Here is a 13,679-nt window from a genome sequence, read left to right as displayed (position 1 = left end):
TTAAATCTATATTCAAAATAGGTTATTTTTAAGTTGTATCAATCAGCCTCATAGATAGAGTCCTAAGTAAAGGCCTTCTTCTCATTAGGTTGAATATAGACAATCAGGCAGAGGCTTTTTCACCATAATTTGTGCCCAACTCTCCTAAGACAAGGGGCATTCTCAAAGAATTGGAAAGATATTTAATGGGGACCTTTTGGCCATCTTTGTGAAGGAACCCAAAATCAGTCAAGGGAGCTAGTTATAGCTAACTTTCACTTGGATCAGGTGCTTGTAGTTCTTTTGTTTGGTTTTTCTTTCGTTCGGTCGACTCATAGTTCCAACCGAAGGAACTGCACTTAACACCTTTATCTTATGACTATCCTGATGAAATACTTCAATATCTATTTAGTAAGTTCCATTGAATTTCTTTCAGATTCTTACAGTCATATTTTTTATGTACATATTTAGTTTCTCGATTCTCTTACTTCTTAAAAATGATAGTTTCGATTAAAATAAGAAAACTAAATGTAAAAATTATTTTATTTATTGTAAACTAAATACTTCTAATAATTGAACTCTCTGGATTTTTATGTCAGCATTCTCTATAAATAGGGTATGATCAACCCTTTTTCATCACCATTTCTGAATTTTCAACCCTTTAGTTGGTTTTTAATAGAAAATAATAATGTCGAGTGTTTAGCAAATCATGAATGATGGAGCCATGTTAAAGGTCTTCGAGCTTTTAACCAAAAAAAACTTCGCCATTCCGCAAGAGAGAAGAAGAAGAAACATAAGACTATTTGGCCGATAAAAAGAGAAAGCCTGTAGATGGGAGATGATCGGTGGGAAAGAAGCTAGAGGGCGAAGGACAACTGGTCCCATTAAAGAGGCTAGGAGAAGGGAATTGAATTGAGGGAATGAGGATGGCAAGCAAGTAGCACAAAAGAAACAAAGGGCAGAGAAGATAATTGAGCCGCCTAATTCATTACCACTCTATGAGATGGGGGTGGGATTGACATGCACACTACTGGTGCAAATGCTCCCTGCCCTGAATTTGATTTATCAATGACTGGATCAACAAGCAATATAGGTGGTTGTTGTGACCCAGGTCTAGTCATGGTAAGGTGGACCTCTCTTTTCCTCAGTCGGTAAGGCCAATCAGAAGGTTGCCCAACCACTTGCTGGTGAGAGCCTCCACACATTTAGGACAGGGCAGATAGTTGGCATGAAAAAAAATATTTTTATTAGAAGAGTAGTTTATTTATCTTCCCATTTATTATATTTGATTATTCTTGTAAAGAAAACTATGCACATCATCGACTCCTCAGTAATGGAAGTCGGCTAACCCTACGCTCCAAAGGCAGTCGAGGGACCTTCTGTTCCTGCTTAGAGCAGAGGCACACATGTCCATCTATCAGGTCATGAAGGCATTGAGAGGGAGAATGACGATCAACAACATTCAAAAGTGTTGCTAGCTCGTCACATGGGCAAAATGGTGTACTCCTTCACTCGGGAGGCTAGCCCTCAAAGGGAGAAAACCATATAAGACTTGAAGTATGAGCATGTGGTCCCTTATGAAAATATAGAGACTCTCTGGGTGGAGGTGGTGACTCTTCAAAAAGAGCTGGCAGAAGCCCGTGAAACCAGTACAATCTTCCAGATCCGAGCAGAGGAAGAATGTGCTTCAGAGAATGAAAACCTCTAAGTTTAAAAGGTCTTCTTAAGACATTTCCAATCTTTATAGAAACTCAATTAAAGTTTCAATATGTTGGTTCCAATCAACTCAACTAAATGATGAGGATTTGAAACCAAGTATATGAGACTACAAGGAGTTAAGAGGTGGTTTAAAATTCTAAGTGTTGTGGGTTCCAAAACTAGTCATTTACGTGAGTCATTAGAGAAGTTCTATGACTTGATTCTCGACTCTAAAGAGGGAAACATACCCCACTAAAAATGACATCAATTACTAATAAGAAAATATTCGGTCAAGTTAAGTTAACAATCTCTACAACTAAGTAGACTTAAGGTCTTACTAACTTAAGAAGACAAATCCATGGAATCCTAAGTTGGCTATCTCAATCCAACTAGGTTATCTTACCTACTTTTGTATACCCATTTTAAGCCCATTTTATGCTTCTTTTTTGAGTCTTTATATTTTCTTCATAAGTCCTCATTTGTTGAGAGCATACACCTGTCAGGTTACGGTAATTCACCCTTTGTTTGATGATCTAGCTTAGCCTTGACAATGAGAGGTTTCCTGTGCTGGAAAAATGAAACCACCCTTGGTTTTATATTTTTTAGAGTTTTTCTTAATATGCAAAACACATTTTATTGAGAGTCTTCATGGGTAATTTCTAATGTAGTTGACCACAAGGATACATCATAGTCAAAAATTTTTTGAACCTAGATAAAATAAAACTTGGTTTTGCACTATTTTTTAATATGAGGATTATCACAAAAGTTTTTTTTTATATTCTCTTGGGTATAGTATGATTTGATTGATTTCATATCATTCCTCTTGGGTTTACGTTACGAGGATCACTTTATGATACACCTTCACTTTCACCCTTTTTTTGCCTTTTTTTGCTTGCTTAGTTTAGTATTTTCTTCTCTCACTTGATTTCTTCAGAATGAAGGCTATGCGAGAAGGGAATTTTAAGAGGGGAACACATAAAGATTATATTTTTGTTTTTCTTCTTCGAACTGAAGCAATAGAAATGTTACTTTCCTTCAAAGTGGATATTCTTTCTCTACACGACAATGGAGCACAAGAGCCAACAAAAATTGTTGCTTACTTTATCTAACTAACAAAAAGTAAAAAGTCTTTAAAGATGAAATGATTCACTTTGATATTCTCATTAAGAGAATTCACTTTGTTATTATGCAAAAAATAGGTAGTGGAATTTCAATGGTTTTTTGCTCATAATATTTGTACAAATTTTTTTTAGCCTTACCTTTATTGGTTTTGACTTTTTTTTGGATGTTTTTGTTGTGACAACCTTCTATTATGCTTATGCTCATGCTTATGCTTCTACCTATATTTCCTTGAGTGCTACTATGACATTTTAGGTTATAAACTATTATGTTCAATTTAGACTTTTTATATTTTATGGGTTCTTATATATGTTATGATTTAGGTGGGTGCATTAAATTATTGGTAATTTATTGTGGTTTTGTATTTATTATATCACACTTTCTTATTAAGCTTTGTTGAATGTTCCTTATCTTATCTTATGGTTCAATCGATCTAAATATATGGTCACTGGCTTGATGATATTTTAACCTATATTATGCTACTACGCTTCTCCTCGTTTGGATATAACTCCAACATTTATGCTTTAGATATTTGAGAAATTAGGGCGAAGAAAACAAACCAAGAATCGACGCAAATCCAGAAGAACATACAAAGATTTAACGAGGTTCGACAAATATGCCTATCTCCTCGGAAGCAGAGCGTCAAATTCATTTAAATTCCAATATTTTCGCCTTAGGGTTATAATAAAGCCTATATATATAGCCCCACAGTACGATATATAATTATAAAATTATCCCTGTACCGTACTGCGGGACGTTGCCCCCGCACCCTCAACCCACATAACAAAACTCCCCCAATTTGGATAAATTTTTCCACTCCGCTTCGTTCCAGTATATGTCCCTTATATGGTATAAGAGCCATACCATAACAATATATATATATTACTTGATTCTAATTATGGTTTGTTTTAATTGTTGGATGTTATAAACTGTCTTCTTTTTCTTGATGCTAATGATGGTTTACTTTGCTAGTTTGAAGTTGGAAATTTTCTTTTTTAAATAATTGTATTTATATTTGGGTTCTCTTTTGGGAACAATTTATTTTAGAGCTATGGTGAATTCTTCCTAATTCATAACCAAACAACCAGGTGTTTTTTTCGGCTTATGCGATTCTTCAGTGAAATCTTTTATAATTAAAATTTTTTTGATGATTTGGATTTCTCTAAACTATTACCTCCTTACTTTTTAGTCCCTTTTATTTGTTAGGAAATTTTATCTATATTTTATTTATTTTATGACTCTAATTGTAAATTTTTACATTTCAAAAAGAAAAATTTTTATACAGACAACACAATTACATATCTAAGTATTAAAGTTTGATATTTATATTTATCATGCCATAGTATTATAAATCAATACATCAAAATTTATATTTCAACTTTGAAAAGATAATGACAAAGATTTGTTGGTTTGATGTAAAAAATTTGGGTGATTTATTTTTAATGTTTATGCGTTAGATATGTGAATACATAACAATTGTGTGGTATCTATATAAATGACCCATAAAAAATTCCCAATCTATTAATGTAATATACACACACGCCAATGAAATTTGGGCGCACGTGCGCACTCACACACACACACATATATATATCCATACCCATCATATGTGTAATTTGAAGCAATGACCGTTGAAAAATTAGGCTTTAAATCACTAAACACTAATAACTGCTGACAACAATCAAATCTGACAACAATCAAATTTGGCCTTCAAATTTTCTGACCGCCCAAAAAGTCAACTGCGTATTTTTTATTTATTTTAAGATCGAAGTTCTTCCGGGTTTCCACTTCTCAGCCTCCTTTGCTTTTCGTGCCGTGAGCCTGTGACAGCTACGGGGAAGAGACGATGATTCTGGTGACCGGTGCTTCTGGTTACCTCGGCGGCAATATCTGTCGCGCACTCATTGCCGATGGTCACACCGTTAGGGCGTTCGTGCGGCGCAGCAGCGATCTCAGTTGCCTCGGTATCGGCGGCGATGGAGATGGAAGAGAAGGTATGGATTCCTCTCTGGAGCTTGCATACGGAGACATTACTGACCTCCCATCCCTGCTTGAGGCCTGCGCTGGCTGCGATGTCATATTTCACACCGCGGCCCTTGTGGAGCCCTGGCTTCCGGACCCTTCCAGATTAATCTCGGTAATACATTATCACCGATGAAGTTTTGATCAATCTTTTCTAGTTATGCAATTTGGGGTTTTGTGGCGACCTTTGGGTGGATGGAGCCAATGAAGGATAGGAAGGTTTAGAATGCAATATTCTGAGGCTTGGCTTACTTTTGGGAAATTTAGAGATGTTTGATTGCGAGGGTGAGACTGTTAGAGTAAAAATTTCAGAGAATTTGAGATTTTTTTAAGGCTACGCTTCGTAAGAACTTAATTTGGCATAGTAGGGAAGACTTGTCCCGTCGATTGCGAGGGAGGGACTGTTAGGGTAAAAATTTCAGAGAATTTGATATCTTTGTAAGGTTACGCTTCATAGGAACTTAATTTAGCATGGCAGGGAAGACTTGTCATGTCCACAATCAATTAATTTGCTTGTAGCAAGCGAATGGTTTTCTGTATTTATTCAGCAACTTTGAGGTCAGTTATTAATCGTACCTGTAGTCACCAGTATTGTGTTTATGAAGTCGTTAATGTTAAGAGTTTCTAGTCGTGTAAGTACTGGTTAATAGTAAATAGGTCATCAACTTAATTACTAATTAGGTTTAAGTGTTTATTGATTGGCTAACTTAGACATGTCACAGCTAGTATTAGTTTTTTTTTGTTTATTTTTTATTTTTTTAAATAAAAAGAATCAATTTGATAGAATCTTCTCGGTTTAAACTCTGCAATTTCCCAAAAAAAAAAAAAAAGAAAAAAACTCATTGGGTTTGTGTTTATTTTTCTAACCTAAGGTATTGAATCAAAATTTGTTTACATCTGCTAGTGTATCCCATCGTGCCATGAAAAAAAATGGTTTAATGGTTCATAATTGGTTGAATTCGAGCGAGCAGAATGTAGCTTTAAAATTTAATCTGTTATCTTAGGAGTTAGTTGGGCACAACACAAAATTAGAATAAGCCTATAAGTGCATGCATGACCATAGGTCGTCCCCTATCCCCAATATATTGATTGTATTGGTTGCAATTTAGCCTCTCTTATTATCACTTGCGCAATGTAGTATTAACACTAAGAGCTCACTTTCGTGGCCTCCATTCAAATACATCACACTCAATTAACATGAGTGGTATCGAGCATGTTGCTATTATGTTTCAAACTTACTCATCAGTTAAGCATGCTAACAATAGCTGTAAGTTATTCCACATTCTTGTACGTTGCCATATAATAAGTGAAGATTATATATGGATCAGGAACATTACATATACATTCATGTTAATCTTAATTATCTTTATTTGTTTAATTAAGATTGACTTTGTTATAATCAGTGTAGATTTTATATTTTCATCATGAATTTTTTCTTGTAAGGCCTTGAAGGCCATGTATAAACTAAAGTAAAAAATGATTTGGCAATGTTTATGCGTGTTCAATTCTCAATCTATAATGATATAACTTTATTTGGTTGATTAAAGACCAGGAGTTGGGATCAATCTCCATTTGAAATATAGTCGAGGTTTGCTACTTGAATATTGCTAATGACGACAAGCTTGTCAACTTTGATACTTTTAAGGTCGAAAATCATAATCACGAAATGAGGCTTGCAATCTTGTTCTGTAGATAACTTTGTTTGCTGGAGAACAATGTGCATTATTTTGATATTTTCATTTATTTGAAAATAAGATTTTATAAAACTTCAAAATAGCCGCATGAGTTCTTAAGATATTTGTGTGATTCGTGAAGCAAGATAACTATAGTTTATATTATTTTATTTATCCTTTTTAATATTTTCAGATTATATAATTGAGTATTTAGTATGCTGGTCTGAGCACATGTGGATTTTTAATTATTAATGATATACACACGTCTCGATACACCTACACGATACACTTGTGTGAATTTCAGTGCATGTATTGTATTTGCAAAATTGCACTTATTCTATTGCATCTATATGCTCTAGTTATGCGTTGCAATTGTAAGATTCATTTGCACGCATTTCAATAATTTTGATAATTGTCTTGTGACGTGTGCATATGACTTATAAATATTCTCATTTTGTTATTTGCTTGAATTTTGAAGGCTTGCACGGCTTTTAAGTCATTACATGTGAACTGAAAATTGCTTTGATAATCATTTAAGCCTTAATTCATTAAAATTTTGACTCTTTACACTGATATTTTGATATTAAGTTTTGCACAAAGTTTTGTCGAGTGTTTCAACAATTGCCTTTTATCCGGTCGTTTGTGTATGATGTGGATCATGCTTTTGAATAACATTATTCTGTTCATACATAATTTTAATTAAGTGAAGTGGGTCTTGTAAGATATCAGTTCTTCCCTTGTAATTAGAAGGGGTGTGATGGTTAGCTTCTCACCATTTCACTGCATTCACTCGAAAGTTCTGAGTGCTCTAGGTTATTCGATTGGAGAGGAAGTTTTGCTTGCCAAGTAAGTCTTCAAAATTTTGTTTGTCCTTTAAAAGTTATATTGTATTCAAAACTAGCAGCATATTTCATATTTCAAAATTTCATTTATTATTACTTTGTAATTTTTTTACTTAGTTATTTTAGGTGCATATAAGTCATTTTGATTTTATCTTATTTAAGTCCCATGTTAATCTAGATTTTGGTAGCCTCGGTGTCTCCCTTGTATAAGAGGTGTCATTTGGGAGTGCTAGTCGTTTCTCCCACATATAAAAAGGCATGCATGCTTGATATTTTATAATATTATAATCAAGGGTGTTTTAACTCACGAAGCTTAAAAAAATGCATATAAATTTTCAAGCAGATGTACAAGATAAACACATGATTGCTATGCCACATTGGAATAATATGCACAGGTACATAGGTTTTGCAGTTTTTTTTTCCCTTACGTTGACACAACTTACACGGGTACTTAATTTTAAGCAAAATTTTCTATTATTTTTGAATAATGCATGCAGAGACTTATTTTCCCTATATTATCTTTTTCCGTGGTGAAAAATTTGGCGACGGGGCAACAAAATCAATGAGACGAAGCACAAAAATATCTATTTTTCTCTTTTTTATTTTCTCTAGTTTTCCTTCTTTTTTTTCTTCCCTTTTTGTTTGATTGCTGATCTTTTATAATAATATATGATTTATAATAGATAATATATATGTTGAGAGAGAGAAAGGAGTAGGGTGAGATGGAGAGATATAAAGAATAATAAATTGAGAGAGAGCTTTCTCTCTGGAAAGAAAATTTGGAGAGGAAGTGAGATGGTTGTCAAAATCACGAATGAGGCTGTTGGCGGTGTGTGTGTGCGGGATTGGATAGGTAGGCCTATCTACCATTTGGAGGAAAGGAGTGGTAGTGGCTTGAGGTATGGGTTGGTGGCTATTTGTATTTGTTGGAGAAGACTTCTATTTCAACTGGAATGACTGTTGTATTAGCTTGTCGGTTGGAGTTAGGATTGGGTTTAAGAACAAGGCAAGAGGTTAGATCAGAGCTGAGTCGAGTTATGGGGTGTTGAGATGTGCGAGATTTGAGAGATGAGAGGTTTTCTTTGGTAGGAACGTCAAGGAGAAGTAAAAAGAGAGATGATATATTCATCCATCTTCCTTCCAACCCTAAGTCTGTCTTCAAAGATGATAAGGCGGAAGTTTGAAATTACCAAAATTTGATAATCTCTGATCATTTATTTAAATTAGAAAACAAGGTTGATCAAACTCAAAAACAAATCCAAAGTATTCATCTTTATACATCTACTAATCTTTTGGTAAAACCTTCTATATTGAACCATCCACATCAAAATCCTTAGTTGTTAAACATCCAAGTATTTAGCCAAATTTGTTAATCAATTTTAAGTTTGGGCTAACCTATTAAGATTTTGGTGACTTGATTAAAAAAAATTAAATTCTCAAATAACTATCCTAAATGAAATTTTATTTAAGCAATGTAATTAATCTATGTTAAAGTTTTTTTTTTCTTATTTAGAGCTTGAAGAAACCCAAATCATCACATCCAAAAAAATCCTTACGACTTTATTATTATGCATTTGCCTTTTCTCTCTAGCTAAGGTAGACACATTGATGAGAACAAACTCTTCTTTATTTCTTGTTTCTTTTATCGGTTCGTCTTTTGATGAAGAGCAAACATACTCTTCTTGTATTTCCAACTAGGTCTGAAGTGTAAGATGAAATATAATCTGTTTCAAATAGGAAACAAAAGGGGTTTCACGGGATTTTGCTTGGGGAGGAGGCTTCTGCTTGTTCTCTGCGCACCGTCAGGGGAGACACAGAGGGGAACTTGAAGAGGAAGATGTAAATCTCCGACTTCTTCTGCGGTTCCTCGAATGAATAGGAGAGTGTTGGGTGGAGAGAATTTTGTAGCACGAACAATTATGAGCCTACTGGGTGGGAGGAGTGAGGGACTTAATGTTAATTATATTTAATTAAAACCTAATTAATAACTTAATTTTAATAGTTGTTAACAATACCACTATGATTTTTTTTTTTTTGGCACAATTTTTATCAAAAAATTAGTTCTTAAAATGATATGCCTGAGTTAGAATTTTTACTGATAAAAAGGTGTAGGAATGCAGTGATCATTTTTACAAATTGCTGCCAAGGTTAACTGTTGCTCGATCTGCATGAGATCTCCACTAGCTAATTTTAATCACTTAGTGTTTTTTTTAAAATATTTAGAAGGTATAATTTCTTACTAGATACAATTCGTATTTGCTCTATTTTCAGTTAGAGAGTATTTTTAAGGGTAGAATACTTCTTATTTTTGATTAACTAAATGATTATAAACTATTTATGCATGTTAGTCTTTTATAGAGAAAGAAAGATGTTATCATTTTTGAGTTAGTTCTTTGTTAGTGGTGTTGTCTAACAAAAGATTTTCTGAGAATGTAATTTATAATAATATATATGCTTTATTGAATTCAAAATCCATGATGCGATCATTCAGGTCATTTTGATTTATTTTTTCACGAGATAATTTTCTCATTAAGATGCTGGATTTCAACTCTAAGATAAAAAATAGTATTGGTAGAAGTTTATTTACTAACATTGTGATTATAAACTTTTTTTATATTGTGGATAAAGGAAATTGTCAAGCTTGGGTTTTATTATTTTTATTTTGAATATGATTGAAAATTTTATCTTTATTCTTCCGGTTTGAAACTTGGGACAAACTATAATCATTTGATTTTTTTTGATCATCTGTCAGGGTAAATAATTTTGATATTTTAATAATAGATTTAAAATAATTGGTTAGATCACAACCATTACAATAGGATTTGTTTATTGAATTAGATGAGGAATTTGAATTGAAGTGGAGGTCTCAAATTTAAATTCTTTGGATTCAAAACTGAGCATAACTTTCATGATGATGTCAGTTTCAGGATTTTGAAGGTGTTTCTTTACCTTTTGGTAAAGAGGTTAGAAATACGTGTTATAAATTTTTGTTTACAGTGGTTATAACCAGCTTCGAGGGTCCATAACTCTGCTAAGGAAGATATCCTTGTACTAACAAAAATTATTCAAATTGGATTTCTTAATTTTGAAGCATGGAGAGTTTGTTTGCCGTGATCCCCAAAGATCCTGTGAAATGTTCAAGCATCTTAATCATTAAGTTATTAACCACTTCAATTTTTGAAGGGGCCACTTCCAATTTAATTTCACTTAAAAGATCTCTTTTTTGATCTTTAGTCGTGAAGTTATTCCACCTCTTAATTTGCTGTGAATCCATAGGTAATTATACTTGCAGCCGGCGGGTTACAATTGTGACAAGGTTGTGCTGCCGTAGCATCAATGAGCATTTTATGAAGAGTTTATTCAAATTTGATGGTTGTATTGACCATCAATATTCCATTCATATACTTGCGATGTATTATATTGATGCTGATAATTTTCTTCAATATTTTCTAGAAGGATATCTTGTGTAGGATTAGCATAATAATATCTTAGATATTTTGTCATCTTTGAGCTTGTTAAGTGTAGAACGAGAAGAGATATTTTATAGATAGTATCATAAATGGAGAGATGACAGAGTGGCTTTAGTTTCTCCTGATCGGAAATGTGTGCTTCTCCTCTCCTCTTGAATTTTGAACATGGTACTTCAAAGTGAAACTCAAATGTCATGATCTCAATCAATACTTGTAAAACTTTCTAGTTGCCAAATTTTATAAATTTTTAAACTATTTTATTGTCCTCAAGCTTATGGTAGAAATGAGTACATGCGATGATATATTAATATTGATAAATTGTATTATTTTAGATGAAAACTTTGATCACAATCTAAATAGAAAGATGCTTGATTAACAAACTTTTTGACATTGGTGCTATAAATGTAAAGATCATCTTTCATGCCATCGAGCCCATTTTAAAGCATTATTTTTCAGCATGGTTGGCTGCCAAATGAATGGTGTTGAAATTTGATGAAATTTGGTTCATTGATATAAACATGGATAATTTTAATTGCTTTATTTTCTGTTTTGGAAGTTTTAAAACCAATGCATGTTGAGAAAGGAAAATGGGAAACAAAAGATGAGGTTTTTACTTTCTATCGAGAGAGACACCCTCAACCTAAAATTGGTTTGAAAGCATTTTTCATGTTGATCATTGTAATCGTGACTCCACTAGATATGATTTGATTCTATTCTAATTTGATGCAAAATTTAAGTGCGTCTAAAGTTCGAACATTTATATCAGCCTTATTCATGATAATGATTGCTTGATAAGTTTCATTGCGATGCAAAGCTCATTTGCATTCAATCTATGAATTTGTACTTCATTGATTTATCTGGTAAATCGGTCCATTGAATTTATGATAGTTAAAACATTTTTTGATTGATTAACATGGTGGTTAGTATTAGAATTTGTGATCTGAATTATGTTGGGCATAGCTTAAAATGTTCGAGGTGCAACTTATGTGGCACAACCAAAATTGTGGCAATTATTTTTAGGGGATCCGTATTGGAACTAGAGGACACGCTGCGATTGATGTGATGCTGACACTTTGAAACCCTATAGAAGACAATACTGAAGAACTTTTACCTACAAAGGATATTGTTCAGACTGATAATCAGGAGAACCTTCTCCATCTTCAAGAAGTATCCGATGTAGAGGCAACAACTCATACATCACATATACTAGAACATATTGTGAGTACAACGGTTGCTAATCTTTCTGCTATAACTCTACCTCCTCATCAAAGTGATTCTTTGGATGAGGAATGACAGATTTACACTTTCAGGAGGAAGAAAAAGAATAAAGATCTACTTGAGCTCGGGAATATTATGTATGATACTTTGGTTACTTCGGGTAATGATACACACCTTACCAATTTGTTAGCTGGATCCTTTCCGAGAACTAGAGGCAGAGGCAGAACTAAATTAGGATGACCCTTAGCGCCCTAGTGGTTTTGGGTTTTTTTTATATGTACTCATTTTGACTTTTTTGTGTGTTTTAGTGTGTGGGTTGGGTGCCTATTTTTGGGCCCACTCGTACAACTTATCTATATCTTTTCTCTTTAATATATCAACCCTTGGACTTTTATAATATATATATATATATATATATATATACATCCATACAAATACATACATACTAATACATACATACATATATATTGATACGCCACAAACAAATTTTCATCATTCGACATGAATCTCGAGGCATGAAATGAATCTTGAGGTAAATTTTTGAGAAAGAAACATTCAAATTTAAATTAAGAGTCATTCAGAGCTCCGATTCAACTAACTTATAGTCAAACTGATCGACCTCTATGAGACAGACCCAATAATATAAAAATTTGTCCGATTCGAGTCATATCAAACCCAAATCAAGTCATTAAACCATTCTTAGAAGATTTTTGGACACATTTGGAAGGTCAAACTGATACCAAATCTAGTAAGTTTATAATTGAATCGAGCGCCTCGACAAGATGAATCCAACGAGTCCAAGATTGCTCAATTCTGACATCATTAAGGCACTCAAATGTCCATCAAACGCTATCTGATCGAAGGAAGCTCTCCGAACCATCCGATCAAAATGTTTAATATTCCTACATTAATTGCACCCAGAACACTATAAATAGAGTCCCATCCTTTCTCATGAGGGTAGGCGCTGGTGGATTGAGATAGAATTTGAAGCTTTGAGAAGGAGTTGAAGTCTATCACCATCCTCCTACCCCCAGCGTTAGCCGCCGACCACCGCAGACCGTCGTGGACCACCGTCGATCGCCGTTGACTACCACCGATCTCCGTCGACTACTGCGACCTCTGTTGACCACTGCCGACCACTGTCAACAACCAACAACCATCGTCAAGCATCACTGTCGTTGTTAACTGCCACCAACTAGACGTCGTCAGTCGGTGTTGTAACTTGAAAAATCTAGTAACCCTTTCCCGTCTGTGGGACAAGAGATTTATGTAATCGTCAATCAATAGTGATTTTTTACAACTGGGCTAGGCCCCGTGGTTTTTCCCAACCGGTTTTTCTCGTAAAAACTTCTGGTGTCATTACTGGTCGTTTTTTTGTGTGTGTGTGCTGAATTCTCGTGCAACACTAAGACGATAATCCATTACTCTACCGCCGCGAATTTTTTAACACGCATCAGTTCGACGCCGTCTGTGGGAAAGGTTCAATCCCACAACTAAAGTAGTTAAACGGTCTACTACATGGCAACCAGACACAATGTTCGTGATAATGGAGCATCCCGCTCCAACACCCATCATTCCAGGGAGCAATCACGAAGCCAAGGGCGCCATACTTTTTTGTCTTCCCGCCCTGGAAGACGCTATCCTGCCCACGAAGGCGT

The 13,679-nt window shown here is 34.2% G+C and overlaps 1 protein-coding gene across 2 annotated transcripts in view; it reads left to right on the top strand.

Moving 5' to 3' along the window:
* Nucleotides 1–4,541: 4,541 nt before the first annotated feature.
* LOC110027609 (putative dihydroflavonol 4-reductase) overlaps nt 4,542–13,679 on the top strand; it is a 27,295-nt gene continuing 18,157 nt past the window's right edge. Inside the window, exon 1 of one of the 2 annotated variants that reach the window (XM_020729112.1) lies at nt 4,542–4,933. In XM_020729112.1, the coding sequence (XP_020584771.1) occupies nt 4,643–4,933 (291 nt within the window). In that variant the 5' untranslated portion in view covers nt 4,542–4,642. The remainder of the gene's footprint in view (nt 4,934–13,679) is intronic. The other variant, XM_020729111.1, reaches the window with a different exon arrangement.

This window comes from Phalaenopsis equestris, unplaced genomic scaffold (assembly GCF_001263595.1).
Source record: "Phalaenopsis equestris unplaced genomic scaffold, ASM126359v1 Scaffold000428, whole genome shotgun sequence".
NCBI lineage: Eukaryota > Viridiplantae > Streptophyta > Magnoliopsida > Asparagales > Orchidaceae > Phalaenopsis > Phalaenopsis equestris.
Note: the sequence above shows the minus strand (reverse complement) of the source record. Positions and strands in the feature narration are given on the sequence as shown.